The sequence below is a fragment of the Symphodus melops genome (assembly GCF_947650265.1).
Source record: "Symphodus melops genome assembly, chromosome: 9".
Classification (NCBI taxonomy): domain Eukaryota; kingdom Metazoa; phylum Chordata; class Actinopteri; order Labriformes; family Labridae; genus Symphodus; species Symphodus melops.
In genome coordinates, this window is record NC_136699.1 from 16,304,275 (window position 1) to 16,320,468 (window position 16,194).

General features: G+C 39.5%; 3 protein-coding genes across 5 annotated transcripts; 2 read left to right on the forward strand and 1 right to left on the reverse strand.

Moving 5' to 3' along the window:
* The first annotated feature begins 134 nt into the window (after window positions 1-134).
* gcna (germ cell nuclear acidic peptidase) lies at window positions 135-4,994 on the forward strand. 2 transcript variants are annotated; one of them, XM_079352876.1, is made up of 13 exons: window positions 135-199; window positions 590-690; window positions 1,014-1,206; window positions 1,295-1,367; window positions 1,438-1,484; window positions 1,613-1,679; window positions 1,772-1,839; window positions 2,596-2,982; window positions 3,088-3,244; window positions 3,346-3,490; window positions 3,986-4,121; window positions 4,278-4,482; window positions 4,605-4,994. In XM_079352876.1, exons 2-13 carry the CDS (start codon window positions 601-603, stop codon window positions 4,834-4,836), a joined length of 1,800 nt encoding a protein of 599 aa, XP_079209002.1. In that variant the 5' UTR covers window positions 135-199; window positions 590-600; the 3' UTR covers window positions 4,837-4,994. The 2 variants fall into 2 exon arrangements, with proteins under 2 accessions (XP_079209002.1, XP_079209001.1); XM_079352875.1 differs by lacking the exon at window positions 135-199 and having other exon boundaries at window positions 456-690.
* A 1,890-nt stretch (window positions 4,995-6,884) lies between these two features.
* Window positions 6,885-9,696, reverse strand: cetn2 (centrin, EF-hand protein, 2). Of its 2 annotated transcripts, XM_079351752.1 has the most exons (6): window positions 9,562-9,696; window positions 9,251-9,322; window positions 8,896-9,060; window positions 8,679-8,807; window positions 7,894-8,031; window positions 6,885-7,773 (listed from the first exon to the last, which is right to left on the reverse strand). In XM_079351752.1, the coding sequence occupies exons 2-6, from the start codon at window positions 9,251-9,253 to the stop codon at window positions 7,684-7,686; spliced, it is 525 nt and encodes a 174-aa protein (XP_079207878.1). In that variant the 5' UTR covers window positions 9,254-9,322; window positions 9,562-9,696; the 3' UTR covers window positions 6,885-7,683. The 2 variants fall into 2 exon arrangements, with proteins under 2 accessions (XP_079207878.1, XP_079207877.1); XM_079351751.1 differs by lacking the exon at window positions 9,562-9,696 and having other exon boundaries at window positions 9,251-9,555.
* Window positions 9,697-10,208: 512 nt separating this feature from the next.
* Window positions 10,209-13,905, forward strand: nsdhl (NAD(P) dependent 3-beta-hydroxysteroid dehydrogenase NSDHL). Its single transcript, XM_079351543.1, has 8 exons — window positions 10,209-10,300; window positions 10,437-10,473; window positions 10,568-10,729; window positions 11,275-11,421; window positions 11,635-11,763; window positions 12,204-12,346; window positions 12,771-12,873; window positions 13,270-13,905. Exons 2-8 carry the CDS (start codon window positions 10,453-10,455, stop codon window positions 13,600-13,602), a joined length of 1,038 nt encoding a protein of 345 aa, XP_079207669.1. The 5' UTR covers window positions 10,209-10,300; window positions 10,437-10,452; the 3' UTR covers window positions 13,603-13,905.
* The last annotated feature ends 2,289 nt before the right edge of the window (window positions 13,906-16,194 follow it).

Consider the following 16,194-nt stretch of genomic DNA (forward strand, 5'->3'; position numbering starts at 1 on the left):
TAACAAAGGCTTATGAGAGTAGATTGATTATGTGGAAAGTAATCAATGGAAAAAGGGCGTAAAAAAAGATTTACGTCAGCTCTTGCGTCACTTGAGTCTATTCTTATTGGTCAATTTCTTTATGACAACTTCCGGTATTAAAGGCCTACAGGATTTGAATCTTCGTCGCTTGCAGGCAGAGACTTTCTCCCCCACAACGGTGTGTTCCGAATTATAATCCCAGTAAGAATATATTTAAGTGAAATAATCCGTACACTATTCGAAGTGTCCACAATATAAACTAAACGAGAACACTAAAACATTTAAAAAAGTTATCTTAAATCCGCACATGACGCTAACAAGTTGCTAATGGTAACGTCAACGTTTGTAACCGTGTGGTACCCGTACTTTGAGATTCAGTTACTGTTTTATCTTTTAAATTACGTTGAGGTTCAGTTACTGTTTTATCTTTTAAATTACGTTGAGGTTCAGTTACTGTTTTATCTTTTAAAGCTTTTAAATTACGTTGAGGTTCAGTTACTGTTTTTATCTTTTAAAGCTTGCCTTTTGATGTCTAAACTCTGCCACGCTCTTTTATGTTTTCACAGAGCAGAGAGAACTATGAATGATGATACCTCCAGATTATTTGAAAGAGTGGCCAAAAAAATGGGCTGGTCTGCAGACGGAGGACTGGACACGGCAGAAGAAAAGGTATGTTTCTTTCCCTCCTCCAACAGAAACACATTATTATCAATAAACTGTGATGAACTTGTTCTCCAGCGACTAAGATATTCCTCTTACTGAAACAAACATCATTATTTGGTTGGTAATCAGTTACAGTTTGAAGAGCATAATAATAATTGTATTTCCAAACTTTCCCTTCCTGGCATTTCAATGGAATATTTTTGAATGAATTGACAAAAGAATAAAAAGCTTATTAATTGTGGTGTTAATAATTCTTATTTCCTCCACTGTCATGTTGTGTTTGTTAATTTTAGTTTCAATGGTCTTCTTTCTTTCTTGACTTTTTCAAGCTGATGAGCAAAATTGGTAAAACACGCCATTGTGCCACAAGTGTTCCTCGACCTGCGGCCCCATCCGCCTCTCACATCCGGCTTTCCTCAACTGACAGTGAAGACGATCCAGATAAGGAGAACCAGTTCTCCATCGGCAACAATTACAGAACAAAGACTTTGGTCGAGTCCAGTGATGATGACTTTGACCAATGTGAGTGATTGTAAAATATTAAAATCTCGTATATGATGTCACAACTCAAAATAATCTCTTTGTTTGATGTCACTTTTTTATTCCTCAGTTCTTGTGGGAAGGGCTACACCAAAAGCTAAACCTGTTTATAAAACACCATTAAGTGCTGTCAAGAAAGAAAGGTAAACATTAAAAAGCCTGATTTGGTTGAAGTTTTTCCCATCATTCGTCTCATCATATTGTCATTTTCAGTTCAAAGGTTCTCGTGGTGAGCTCGGACGATGATGATTTCGAGACATGTGAGTGGTGTTTTTTCTGCTCGGTGAAGTTGTCTATCGGTACCGCTTTATACTAAATGTGTCATATTCACTTTGATGACTTTGATCTGTGCATGTTCTAAAATGAAATCCTTATTTTATCCACCAAGTCCTACAACGAGTGAAAACGCCTATCGCCAAGCCGAAGAAAACATCTGACAGTTCGAGTGAAGATAGGTGAGTGATGATTTATTTATTTATTTATTTTTAAGTATTGTCACTGTCTGGACACTTAAGTTCATATATTTATCCCTCTGTTTGTTCTAAAGCCTCAAAAACTTCATCGTCCCTGACTTGTCATTTGATGATGACTTTGAGACAAAATCTTCTTTTAAAGGTGAGTTTGACCTTCTTAATTATTACCCATTTGTTCATGTCAAACAAAATGAACAAACAACTACTGTGACTGTACGTGTGAAATAGGGATGTAACAGTTGCTAGAGGTCACAGTTCAGCTCGTACCTCAGTTTTTTGGGGGGGGTCTCAATATGAGTTTGTATCAACATGAAAAAGAAGTGCTACATTTCCTGAATTTCTGTCATTGATTTTAATCTGACAGTTGTGCAAAGTAAGAGTTTGTTCTGTTTTATCATCAGTCTGTGTATTAAACAAAAAAAGAGGAAAAGAAATCTTTGAAGTTGTAAAATAAAGACAATTTAAACCGTAGGACTAAATAAAATCAAGTGCCCTGAGGTTAAATGTTTCCTATCTATGAGTTGTGAGGTCACATCATTTTCGATGCAGCTGTGTTCGTGCTCTTGTTTTCTAGTGAAGATTGGACTACGGATGGGCTCTGTGCACGAGACTCGGCATTGAAAGGGGACATTTTCACGCACGCTTGAGGCGGCCGTCGTCTTCTACTGCTGTTTATGCACATATTGACTCGGGGGGGGGGGGGGGGGGGAGTATTAGCTCGCTGCTTTCACATCCACATGCTTTTTTCTCGCGCGGAGAAGTTATTGGACTCTGGTGATTGGCCTAGCATACTGATGCTGCTGAATACTGATACCACTTCTTCTTTGTTTGTTGTTTAACATCACTTAGCAAACACTTACAGTAACAGGCCTAAATGTTGTTGATGTCTGTTTTGCAGTGCCCAAGAAGAGCAACACTCCAGCAGCTCAGCGTCCATCGAGGAGACCTCTGTCTCAGTGTGACTCTCCGGTATTTGTCAGTGACAGTGAGGATGACGACAACATTGTGATGAAGAGCACGTGGAGGACTCGGCACTCGAAACCGAAGCCTCCAAAGAAGAATGCTGTGCTTGGAGATGAAGAAGACGGTTCTCCATCACTGCCTTTGCCTCCAGTCCCTCCCCACAGAACTCTGACATCACTGTGCTCTCCGAAACGCACACTCTCAGCCCCTCCTAAGCTGGAAGAGTCGGAGAGTTCTGAGGAGGAGTTCACGTCTCTGCTGGAGAGGCTGAAAAGGAAAAACAAGCTCACTTGCACGCCTTTCTCACCTCAGAACACGCACGGTAAAGATGTTGTATTTGGAGTTGATCGAGTTATTGCTTTGATGCAAAATGTGAGGAAGTTTACTGATGTTTTGTTTTCGGTGTGTTTCCCCTCTTTGAATTTAGAATGCAATAATGAGTCCGGTTCCTCTGTAAAGGGGCTCAAAACACAAGCTTCGACATCCTTAACTGAATCACCTCTGAAGATAAAGACTCCAGGAAAATCTACCTTCTTAAAGCCCACAGTCAGTCAGACGGAGCCCAGGCCCGGAGCCACCAGCAGGTACAAACTGTCCACCGGTTACTTAGTTATTCATTCACTTTGTTTCTGTTTCATACACAGACATTTGATCCTCTCGTTCACCTTGTTCTTTTCCTTAAAAGGGTGGCATTGTGTAAGACTCCAGGGTGCTTTTTGACGTCCCTGTCGAACCCTGGGGCCAATTATGGACGTCATTTTAAGCAGAACAAGGAAGAACTCACCAGCAAACTCTTCCAACTGTACAATACCTCTGTGTTTGACAGCAAGGTGACGAACAGCCCCTTTTTTTTCCTCTTTACATTATTTTTAGAAACGTCATCGGTTTTGAATGAATATAATCGAAACACACTCTTCTTAAAGGGCAGGGCTTTACGAGCTTGATTTTTGATCTTCTCCGTCCTTCACATTCACCCAACCCCTCCCCTCTGTGTTCCCTCAAAAGCCCCGCCCCTCACTTACATGCACTAGCGCCATTGGTCCAGAAACAGATTTCAGCTCATGCTTTGAGTGTGGGCTCGAGCATGCATGGCGTAGAGAGGCTTGATTGGTTCAATGAAACGTGGTCGAGTGCCCGACATTGGTCCAGGTTTTTGTGTTCACAACTGCTACAGATGACAGATTTTTTTCAGAGCACATAAATTATTAATTACTGTCAGGACATAAAAGATAGTTTCAACCAAAATATTTTTTAAAAAGTCTATCTGGAGAAAATGACCTGCCTTTAACACCAATATATTTTCTCTTCCTTGTCATCATGTCTAGCTCCCTGTCAATATGTCGGTTACTTGGAATAAGAAGATGCGTAAAACAGCGGGTTACTGTATCACAGGGCAAGAGCGAGGTGGAGGAAGCCGCTACGCCCGCATTGAGCTGTCAGAGAAAGTCTGTGATTCTGCAGGTAATGTTTGCTACACCACGACTAGCTACGATGAACTCTTATTCTAAATGCATATTATCATATGATCATATTACATACATATCATCCTGTCATCAGTGTGAAGTTTTCCCTTTAAGATTTGATTGAGACTCTTCACATTCTCATGATTCTGCTCAGATCGTCTGAGGGACACACTGGTTCATGAGATGTGCCACGCCGCCACCTGGCTGATTCATGGCGTGAGGGACGGGCACGGAAACTTCTGGAAACTGTACGCTCGGAAAGCAACATTGGCGCATCCTGAGCTGCCGATGGTCACTCGCTGCCACAGTTATGACATCAAATACAAATTCCAGTACCAGTGCACGCGCTGCAAGAATACGTATGTCGTGATCAATCCAATCCATACGCAGCATAACTTTCTTTACCTTTCACCATCACTTATCGATGTGTGTTTAGATAAATAAAAGCAACGTGTAAAACCGTACCTCTTTATCTTCACAGGATTGGCCGACATTCCAAGTCACTGGACGTACAGAGGTTTGTGTGTGCCCTCTGCACAGGACAACTGATTTTACTGATGCCTTCCAAACCTCGAGCCCCAACACCTTTTGCAAACTTTGTCAAAGAGAATTATGGGACTGCACGTCAGGAGCTAGCAGGGAAGGGCCACGCGGAAGTGATGCGTAAACTAAGTGCAGATTTTGCCTCCAAGACAAAACTTGGTCAGAGCTGAGATTATGACGCTCTTACAGCAGTGGACTGAGCTGCACAATCCAAGCACATCTGTCCAGATATGAAATACCTTAGTCTTACATTACGGAGCAGCTGTGATATATTTAATATTGACTTTGTATTTTTGTTTGTTTGTTTGTTGGTATGTGATTACTGAATGGAATCGTTGTAACTGGAAAATCTGAGCCTGACCAGCAGTTTCCTCGTCCAGCCTGTGTTTGTGTTGGTGTTAGTATTTGAGGCAGTGCAGGGATAACATTCTTATTCCTGGTATCATTTATTCTTGAGATCCTTTTTGTTGTGAATTTGCATTTTAGCAGGTAAAATGTACAAGTCAAATTTTTAAAGGGATATTTTTATTTGGTTTGTTTGATATGAAGTGAATAAATACAATTAAAATGTGTCATTGTACTTAATGTAGTCTGCTGAGTTATGCACCTCTGCTCATTTCTTTATGGATGTGTTTCTTGCTTTTAAGCTAAGTTAAAGCTGAGTGCATAAAAAAGTTGAATGCTGCCAATAAACAGGATCATGTTCAGTCATACAATGAAGCATAAATCGGACCATGTGCTGAAGATTCTGCAGTATAGAAATGTACGTGTTTTTCATACATTTCTCATTTGAGGTGAGGTCAAAAGTGATTTGATTTAATGGTAAGGACGTTTGTTAGCTGTGCCTTCATCACTGTATTCAGTGTGTTGTGACTTAGTAATCACATGCAGATCTTCATTGTTACCATATCCTTTTTTGACATGTTATGAGGAGGCGTCAGACTGAATGGCTAAATTATTGTCATGCTTATATTAATTTACTTTCCCACACAGAATATGTACTCATGTCTGAAACTGTTGAGAGGTGCTGTTTTCCCTTTAAGCTCTTCATGTCCATTACTCACAAAGGAGGGGACCCTTTCCTGTTATTCCACTCAACTACTGCGGTGGGGGACAAAATGTTTGCTTCGCTGTGTAAAAATACAACCTGTATAAGTCACACTTACAAAGCTGATGGCAGACTTGGTCAGCCTGACTGAGACAGTAAATATATTTTCAAAGTCTTTTTAGTGAGAACATACTGTTTCCTGTTGCGCTCCAATGGAGGGCTGTTGATATAAAGATGAAGTCCTTATAAATTATATAATTATGTCGATGCAAGTGTGATACACTGACTTTGTCAGTGTAATGTGACCACTTATCACTTCCTATTACACATTTGTTCACATTTACACATTTGGATCGTTATAGATATACACAAATGCTTCTATGTTCAGTTTATGTATGGATCAAGTCTTCATCTTGGTGTAACATTACTGTGCAGCCTAAAAAGTGAGAGAGATTCGAGAGAGATGCTGTATGACACCAAAAGGCAGCACTGCTGACGGAGTAGAACAAGACTCATTTTATATCTATGAAAGTGACAGACATAACATAATGTGACATTAGTTCATGCTGCTGCTCACTTACTATAAAAACACCACTTTTTAAATCTTGCTATGGCTCACAAAACAGACGCCGTTATCTACTTTGTCTTCCCTTTTAAGCACAGGTAGACCTCTTCCTGACAACTGCTTGTGCTGTGGATGGCTGTAACCTGCACTTTGACCTGACCCTCTCGATTTGTCCTTAAATAAAAAGAGAAAAGCAATGTGGCAGCAACATTAACCTTGTTGACCACACTCAATAGTCTTGAGTCTAATTTTCCCATCATAGCTGTTGGCCTCCAATCCTTACATTCTGCCTCTCAGGTTAATCAGCTCTGCTCCCTGAAAATGCTCAGAAATCGGCCCGCCCTTCTCAAAGAGAGCTTGACTGACCCTGAACCTCCAGGAATCTCAGAACTATCCTGTGGTCATGGTCATATACCTTAAATGTACTTGTTAGAAATTAATAGTTGGAGGGCTGATGGTGGCAGCCTCCCCATTTAATCCATGTGCATTTTACTGTGCTTTGTTTTTGCAGTTACATTTTTTTTTTATTTAAATCTGAAAGAAAAGAAAGAAAAGCTGTTAAAAAATAAACAAATGAAACTAAGTATGAAAAATAATGCAGGACACAATGCTTCAGTATATTTAATTTATACTTTAAACACTTGTAAACTTTGTATATCTACTATTTAAAGTCACTCTGTATCAAACAAAACATCCAGAGGAAAGGTTACAATCAGCGGAGGGATAAATATTCAATGCAACAAGAGGAAAACACACAATCGATCATCTTATAGGAGAGAGATAAGTTGGTGGGACTTCTTTAGGAGGCGTGCAGGTCAGAGAGGTCGGGCAGCTTCCCTGATTGATGATTGACCCTTTAGAGGCACAGGCACAAATCTACAGATAGCACTGTAGGGAGACGACACTCGCAAACCATCAGCATGAAACAAACGCCTAACATCATATATTTATGTGGATAAACAGCGTATAAGAGCTGAAACAGGAAACAGTGGAGCAACGAGGACAGAACAACCTACAGTACATGTGGCTGACAGCAAACATTTTAATCCACCAAGTCCATGTAATGTACTGTTTGTCACTGTGTTGAGGCAGGCACTGAGTATTTCTTATCAAATCTACATTTCATCATAAATATCTGAACATATTCTTCATTAAAGTTTGCAGCATTGATAACCAGACAGTGTACTCTGACTGTTTTTGGCTAAATGTGAAGTATACTGTCAAGTGAATTAACAACATATTAGATCTTAAACCCTCCCTTCATTGACTCATGTTTAACTTTACTTTAAAATAAAAACAACTCAGTGATAAGGAGAAGTGGATAGAAGAACAGCATTACATGTAAACACCACCACCAGGCCCCTCCATGTCATGCGTCAACATCTCTGCTGAGATCCACATTCATCAGTACAGACAGGTTTTCTTCATGATACGCAGGAACTCCTGCTGGTTCACTTCTCCATCGCCGTCCCTGTCTGCCTCCTCGATCATTTCCTTCAAAAACACAAACACAACAGGAAATGAAAGGAGGATTTAAGGGAGTAAAAAAAACAAAAAGAAGCTTGTTTGACAGCATGCAAGAGTCTATATTATATTTAAAATGAAATGTTTTACCTGCAGCTCTTCATCCGTGAGGTTCTCTCCCAACTCCTTTGCTACTCTTTTCAAATTCTTGAATGAGATCCTGCCGGTCTCGTCATCATCAAACAGGCGGAAGGCTTTCAGGATCTCCTCTTTAGAGTCCTTCTCAGCCTGAAATAAGCCAAGCAGGAGAATAATTTTACACCGCTGTAAAAATGACAAGTGTCATTGTGATATAATGTTAAGAAAATATGGACAATTTTCTGATAATACAACGTCTGCCACAATGCCATTTTGATTAGAAAACATTTATAAAAATGTGATCAATACAATGCAATTTTGAAGGCCCATTAAATAGAAAAAGATCAATCAATATTCATTTTGAAAACACTAACCACTAAGTATAATTTGATAGGCCTTCTTTATATTTTTAAATGAATAATATTAAGAGAATGATTTGGATTGGCCCATATAGCAGTGGTTGTAATTTAAAGATGGTGATATGATCTTGTTTTAACATTGTAACAATATACAAACTCTGATCAATCGAAACAATGTATTGAAACACACTATACTACCAGTGTAATCATTCTGCAGGAACTAGGTATAGTGAAAGTCAAGACAACGGAACAGTCCCATCATAAACTTAAAAAGAGATACTAGAAGAAGGAATTTAATAGGTCATCTGAACTGGAATAATGTGTTGGAGTCAAGGTTTTGGATTATTTTTATAGGTAACTTAATTTATATTAAAAGCAAATATAGGATTTTAAAGGGGCAGATATAGGCCTCTTGTATTTCATAAATTAGGTATCTACCATTTTCTGTGTCATGACAGAGAGGAAGTCAGCAAAGGATATTTTCCCTGTGCCATCCTTATCCACTTCACCGATCATCTTCTTGATCTCCTCTTTCTTTGGTTCAAACCCCAAAGCTCTCATTGCAACCTGGAACAGTGGAAGGAAGTAAAGCGTTAAACCCTGTTTCTCCCCATTATTGAACGTATTGATTGCAATCAGTTTTGAGCACTTTTACCTTGAGCTCCTTGACATCGATGAATCCGGATCCATCTGTGTCAAACAGCTCAAATGCCTCCCTGATCTCCTGCTTCTGCTCCTCGGTCAGCTCTGGTTTGGGGGTCGTCTTCTTGCGGGGAGGTGGTACAGGACCCTGTAGGGATGGTCTCTTGGCAATTGTCGCCTGGCGGAGACACAGGAAGCAGGTGAAATGAAAAATACTCATAGGCTACTAGTTGCAGAAAAAAAACATCTCTATGTTTATATTTACAACAGAATATGATGTTTGCTTTTTAAGACAAATCACTGTTTCCAATTATCCAAATGAACCACACTGACATGTATTTAAATGATTAGAAGACGTCCTCACTCACCATGAGATAGCCTATTGTACTTGCTTGAGAAAATTTAGATTTTCTTCAGATTTATGAGGCAATCACTGTTTCCTTAGGCGGGGATGCCTCCCGATCATTTAGGAAGGAGGAGGAGATGAAACGGTTCACACTTCACCTCAGCTGCTCGCGCATACCATTCATTTATAGAGAGACTGTCTGTTATCCCTCAAAATCGTCTATTTCAGAGCCAAAGAAACCTGATAAAATACTCAAAAATGACCCTAATAGCATGTATAGGTTTTGCAGCTCATCACCTGCTGTCATGGAGCCCAAGCGTTTGATTTACTCACCCTTCTTTAACCCGCAGACGAGCCACTGGTGTATAGAGAACAGGAAGATGCAGACCGGCAGACACGGGAGTCAAAATCAAATGCACCGATCGGGCAAGAAGATGATTGGATGTGCCGGATCACGGGACGCAAAACACGACTATAAAACATGAAATAAGAAAGAAACCATAGACATAATAATGAGATAATACTATTAATGACGTCAAAAAGTTATTCCAAAAGACAGGGACGAACAATGTGTGCAGCATACACAGAATCACAAGTGTCAATTAATGAAATGTGTTATTTGAACACAAGTTTCAATGTTTCTTATTTAAAACAAGCTTTTCTTGTTTCCCATGGCTGTTTTCTTCTACTTGTACTATCATCTTTTTCTTTAATCACTTTCAATCACATTTCACCCTCATTTAATCGCTTGATTAGCATTTTGGTTAGTATATTCACAAATCCACTGAGAAGTCTTTTAATTAATCAACGTGTGTATTTTAATTAAGAGTTCAATTGCTTTCCTCCAGACATGTATGAAGCCTAACACCAGTCTAAACTGGGCGGGGTCTAATTCCCAGGAGGCGGAGGAAATCCCTTCTCCCTCGCCGATTGGATAATATTGTGGCGTTCTTTGACGTATTCTCCACGCTATTGGCTGTTCTCTAGCGTCATTTTATGTTGAGCGGTGGCTTGACCAATCAAAGAGACTTTCTCCTCAGGTCATTGATGGTTCGTATTCAGGCTCGCGCAGGTAAGTAACAAAGTGTTCTGCACTTCATTGGACACACTTTTCACATCTATGACCTGCGTGTTGTATAGTTTGAAACACTAAAGTTAACACTTTGTTAAGCCTACTAAAAGTCCTGATAGTTAAACTTACATTTCAGTCACTTTCTACTCATTATGGCCACGCGGGTTCGACCGGTGAGTTAAACTATTTTTTTGTGCAAATCTACTGTTTCTTGTTGTCTGCTGCTGCTGCCTGTTAATGAATGCATATCTGCTTGTAAACATATAGAGTAGTAAACGGTGTGCAGTCATCGGGGGGTCAGGCTTCCTGGGCAGACACTTGGTGGAGAAACTGTTGGAGAGAGGCTACACAGTGTCTGTGTTTGACATCCGTCAGAGCTACGAGCTGCCCGGTGTCACCTTCCACCAGGGAGACCTCTGCAACAAACAGGTGAGTCAGGTTTGAAGCACGAAATGTGAAGACACAGACCGAATTCCTGATGAACTCACTCTTTTTAGGACTACACTTTCAAATTCAGCTCTTAAACAAATTGTGAAATGTAGAGGTGCTGTTATTATTATTAATTGTAAGCTATTTTGTAAACAGTTCAGCATAATAGGAAGGCTCATTCTAACCATTATACCATGCATGTCATTATACAATATTAACGGGTTGAATGCAGGGCTTTAACATGTAACAATGGATCGCAACACTGTGTAAAATAAGCCTTCTACTTTTACTAAACTAAATATATGTATATTTTTCTCACTTCTTAAGGCCCTTTGTTTACTGATTGGACTAAAATTGGTACTCAAGCTTCAATGGTAAAATGATCACATATCATTTTTTTTAACAGGCCTATTATTCTTGGAGTTTACTTGCAGTCTTTTCACAAACACTTTAGACTCGCTCCATAAAACATCATTAGTCTGAACCAATGATGGTTCTCATACAACTGTCAGCAGCTGTGAGGTGTCTGTTGTGCTCCGTCCTAGGATCTCCTGCCAGCTCTGAAGGATGTGTCCTTGGTCTTCCACTGCGCCTCCCCGGCCCCTGCCAGTGATGACCGTGGGCTGTTTGAGAGGGTCAACATTCAGGGCACACGCATCGTGATTCAGGCCTGTATCGAGGCTGGGGTTCAGGTGAGGCAGCAAAGGGGGAAGACGAGGTTTTTTTTTTCTGTTAAAATTTGGCTAAAATATATTCAAGATGCATTCTCTGTCTCTATATATACCTGATGCACATTCAACCATGAAACATCTTGTATCAGCATCAAGAGCAGCTTTAGCCGGCAAGGGCACGGCCATATGTTTCATCTGTACCATTAAAGCTGTTTATCTGTCCATTTTTTCCAGAAACTAATCCTGACGAGCAGTGCCAGTGTGGTGTTCGAAGGCACTGACATTAAAAATGGAAGCGAGGATTTACCTTACGCCAGGAAGCCCATTGACTATTACACAGAAACCAAGATCCAGCAAGAGAAGGTATGAGAACAGTATTCCTAACTGAAGTTTACAGATTTTGTTTATGTTGTTTGAAAATAAGTCTGCTGTTTACTTGTGTGTGTGTGTGTGTGTGTATATATATATATATATATATATATATATATATATATATATAATGTAGTTGGGTTTTTAAAAAAAAAAAAAAACTCAAATAAAGGTCAGTTACAGAAGGAGGCTCTGCATTATTCAGCTATAATTCAGAGTTGTGTCTTTGATATCCTGTGACCTACCATAATGTAGGTTTTGGGTCTGACTTTATTTTCAATAGCTGTTGAAAATAAGTGGTTTGCACCTATCTTTGGACTCTTTCCAATATTCTCCATCCACAATCTGAGAGGAAATGATCACAGCACTTTTTGCAGTATCTTCTGTTTTGCAGCATCCAGAGTTGAGTATCTGTTGCTGCCTTTGTGTTTCAGTTGGTCCTTGATGCTTGCGACCAGGAGAAGGGTTTCCTCACTGTTGCAATCCGGCCTCACGGCATCTTTGGCCCTCGGGACCCACAGCTGGTTCCTATCCTAGTGGATACGGCTCGCAGGGGGAAAATGAAGTTCATCATTGGGTAAGCCATAGGGTCTAAAAAGTTGATTTGTTGTGCATTTAAAAATTAAGCATTTATTTTAAGTTTTGTTAAAATGTGTGCTGATGAAGAAAAGTTATTATTTAGACCAAAATCATTTTTTGGTACCGTTCTGTGAACATGTTCATTTCCACAGTCCAAATGGGTATTTTAGTTTCAAGTGGACATCACGTAGAGGAACTGCAGCTTTTTTTGCACTTCCATGTTGGCTTCATTTTTCAACACGGGAGTTTTCCACCTTTGAAAAACACACTACTACACAAGCATCTTTATTCAGAGGATGCAATTTGTTCTGCTAGTGTCCCTCGCTTTACGGTTACTAACGTGTTTAAACCTGTATGTACCTGTATTATACTGGGTCAGTGTGTGTTCTTTTAACTGTTTGACTCTTTTTGTTTTTTTTAAGTGATGGGACCAATTTGGTTGACTTCACTTTTGTGGAGAATGTGGTTCATGGCCACATCCTGGCAGCTGAACGCCTAAGGTCGGACTCCCCAATATGTGGAAAAGTGAGTTCAAAGAAATGTTTTCAACTTGCAAAGTTGTATTTATTAGTAAATCATAATGCAGGTTGCAACAGCTGCACTAAAGTATGACACACTAGAACGCTGATAAAAGCGAGGTCAAAGGATAAAAAAATCGGAATTGGAGAAAAAACAAAGAATCAGGTACACATCGTTGTTGACTACTTTCTGTTATAGTCCTGCTCCATCACAGTTTTAGTTTGTTTTATCCTTGTAAGCGATTAGTCTACATCAGGCATAGTCTACACCTTGACTAGTGCCCCTACTTTATGTAATTGTCTAAATTTATTCATCATGTCGTTTGTCTTTGAACTCTGTCATAAGTAATTCCATTTAAAGGTAAAATTACTTTAAATGTTTTGTTGTCTGCTTTAATTTCAGCCATATCACATCACTAATGACGAGCCAATCAAATTCTGGGACTTCATGTCGGAGGTGTTGGTGGGTCTGGGATATGCTGCTCCACGTTACCACCTCCCTTATTCTCTTGTTTACGGACTGGCCCTGCTCCTCTGGCTGCTGGCTCTGATCCTTCGACCTCTAGTTTCTTTCAAGCCCACGTTTACACCCATGAGAGTGGCACTGGCAGGAACCCATCACTACTACAGCTGTGATCGTGCCAAACAGGAACTGGGCTACAAACCACTTGTCAGTCTGAAGGAGGGGATAGCACGCACAGTGGACAGCTACCCCCATCTCAGACAAGGGGCCTGAAGGTAGATTAGAGGTTAGGACTGTTTAGACATGAAAGCCTGGGGATGCTTGTTCCAGCTGATCAGATGACTGACTGGACTCTTTGAAATAAGAGAACAAACAACTTAATCTAAACCCCATATTGTACCACGTTTGTGTGCCTTTTGAACAGTTATGTGCCATTTCCACCAGCAGATGGCAGCATGTGATACTGCATTTAGTCAACAAACTACAGTCTGTTGATACAGAGGGTTGAAAGAACTTGGTTAATGGTAAGAACAAATAAACAACAACTGAAATGTACAGATCCTACACTGTAAGAACTGCAAAGATGGACTATCTGTCTTATTCTTTTTTTTGTTTTCACCTGTCTGCTGTACACACATTAATATGTTGTTTATGTCAACATGCATTAATACATTCCATGATATTATTATTATCATTATTATATTATAATTATTTCTAGACTTTTTGTTGAACAGTGACCTCAGCTATATCTACAGCATGTATAGAAGAAAGTATGCTGATTATTGTGCAGATTCACTTGCCTAAAGGCGTAAACCTCTCATGCTAGAATATATAACTGTACAATTACAAGATACACCTATTATACATAAAATAAATAAATAAAAACTGATATTACTTCCGGATTTTCCCACCTGATCAATTTGCCATAAACAACAGGAAAAATGATTGCTATGATGTGAAACTGTGCAGTGCACATAAGGGCATGTGGACTCTGATTCAAGACTTCCTACTTGAAATGCTCAACTTTCTCAGATGACTCATTTTTTTGTGTCGTATACATTAAGATATTCATGAGGTATTCAGACCACTTCATGTTTTTCACATTTTTTTTACTAGCCTTATACTAATTATGAACTACTGCTAATGTGTTTATAATTAGCATAAGGCTGCATTATACAAATATGTATATAATATATTTTATTTCATACATAATTTATTTTGTCCTGTTATAATCAGATAGTCATAATAAGTTTTATTAGCTAGATATGTGGGCAAACCTAGAAGGAGTTTGTCTCTGACTTTACATTCCTCTAATTCTTTGCACAGATATATTCACATACACACATGCATACACAAAAAACATTTTATTAACATAAATGTTATATTATTATCCATAGACAGATCATTTAATTTAACAGGTGACTTGGTAGGCATGACGTCTGCGCGTGTGTGTGTGCGTGCGTAAGTTTTGCTTGTTTCATCACTCTGGACACTTGCAAGATGGCAGGAAGGTTGATTCCAAACATTCTTTATACCTTCAATCAGATACTTGAGTAGCTCTGGTTTAACAAACTGTACGTCATTAGCATGACATGTATTTGTATTTGAGTTTGGCAAACTGCTGAGATACTAAACCTAGTCGTGTCATCCAAAGAATGAAATGGGCCTAGACATTTCATCCTGAGCTACAAGTACTCTTTCCACTTTCCATCCATCATCCTGTCATGAATCTGATAAAGTTTCACATGAGGAATACCTAGTTTTTAAGGTATGAATGTTTCATGTATAAATCAGATTTGTCATTTGTAGGTGACACATTTTTGACATTCCCTGTCTTGGTGTGGTATCAATGAGGTTGGGGTTAAGTTCGGATACTTTGCATTCCCGTTTTTGATTCTGAGCCAGCAGCACCCTAATGATTCACAAACATCACCAGGCAAGGCTGTCTGACTGGTTTCTTGTTCAGGGGACTGAGGGATTCAGTAGATAAAAGGCGTCAGCATTTTCTTCTCCACATAGTGAAACTGTGACTCTCAGACTTTTTAATTTCCTGTTCCTCCTCCCTACCTTAGTGTGATATGTTGTGAAATGTCTTCACACCCTTTTCTGATTTGAAAAGCATTTGTTAATGTATACACAGCATGCGAGCAATTCAATAAAGACATCAGTCAGCTGATATTCAAACTGAGGCAGCTTTTCAGTTGTATATATTGAGGGAACTTGACAAGATTGTTATTGTTCACTGATCGAGTGAAAACTGATGGAGAAAATATTTTCTGATATATTTTCTCAACATATTACAACAACTTTTTAAAGTTGAAGTATTTTACCATCCCTTTTTTGTAATGATTTCTATTTCAAGAGTCACGTATATCAGAATGTTTTATTAATGATTTCTTTTACAAAAACACATCGCAGAACTCAAATGTATTATTTAATAACAAATCAGTTCATTCCAGTTTATTTGTCAAAGCTCAGATGGATCTTATACAGTGTGTGTGTGTGTGTGTGTGTGTGTGTGTGTGTGTGTGTGCGTGTGTGTGTGTGTGTGCATGCGTGCGTGTGTTTCCTTCCCAGTGAGCATGAGAACAGCGTTCCCATAGGAAATGTTGCTGTGAGCTCCTCCATTACAATACGCCACGCTGTGCTCTTCATCTTCTCCCTGGTACCTCTGCCTCGCTCCTTCTCAGGATTGATATTCAGTCACCTGTGGGACAGGTATGTGCTTGTTGACTACCACGAACAAAGACACCGTGAAATGGAGTAAACAAAATTCAGTTCTTAGCAACCTCTATCATGCATGCACACGTACGTGGATATACAAACACACTGGGCTCCACCCCACCTGCACCTCCCATGACTGGC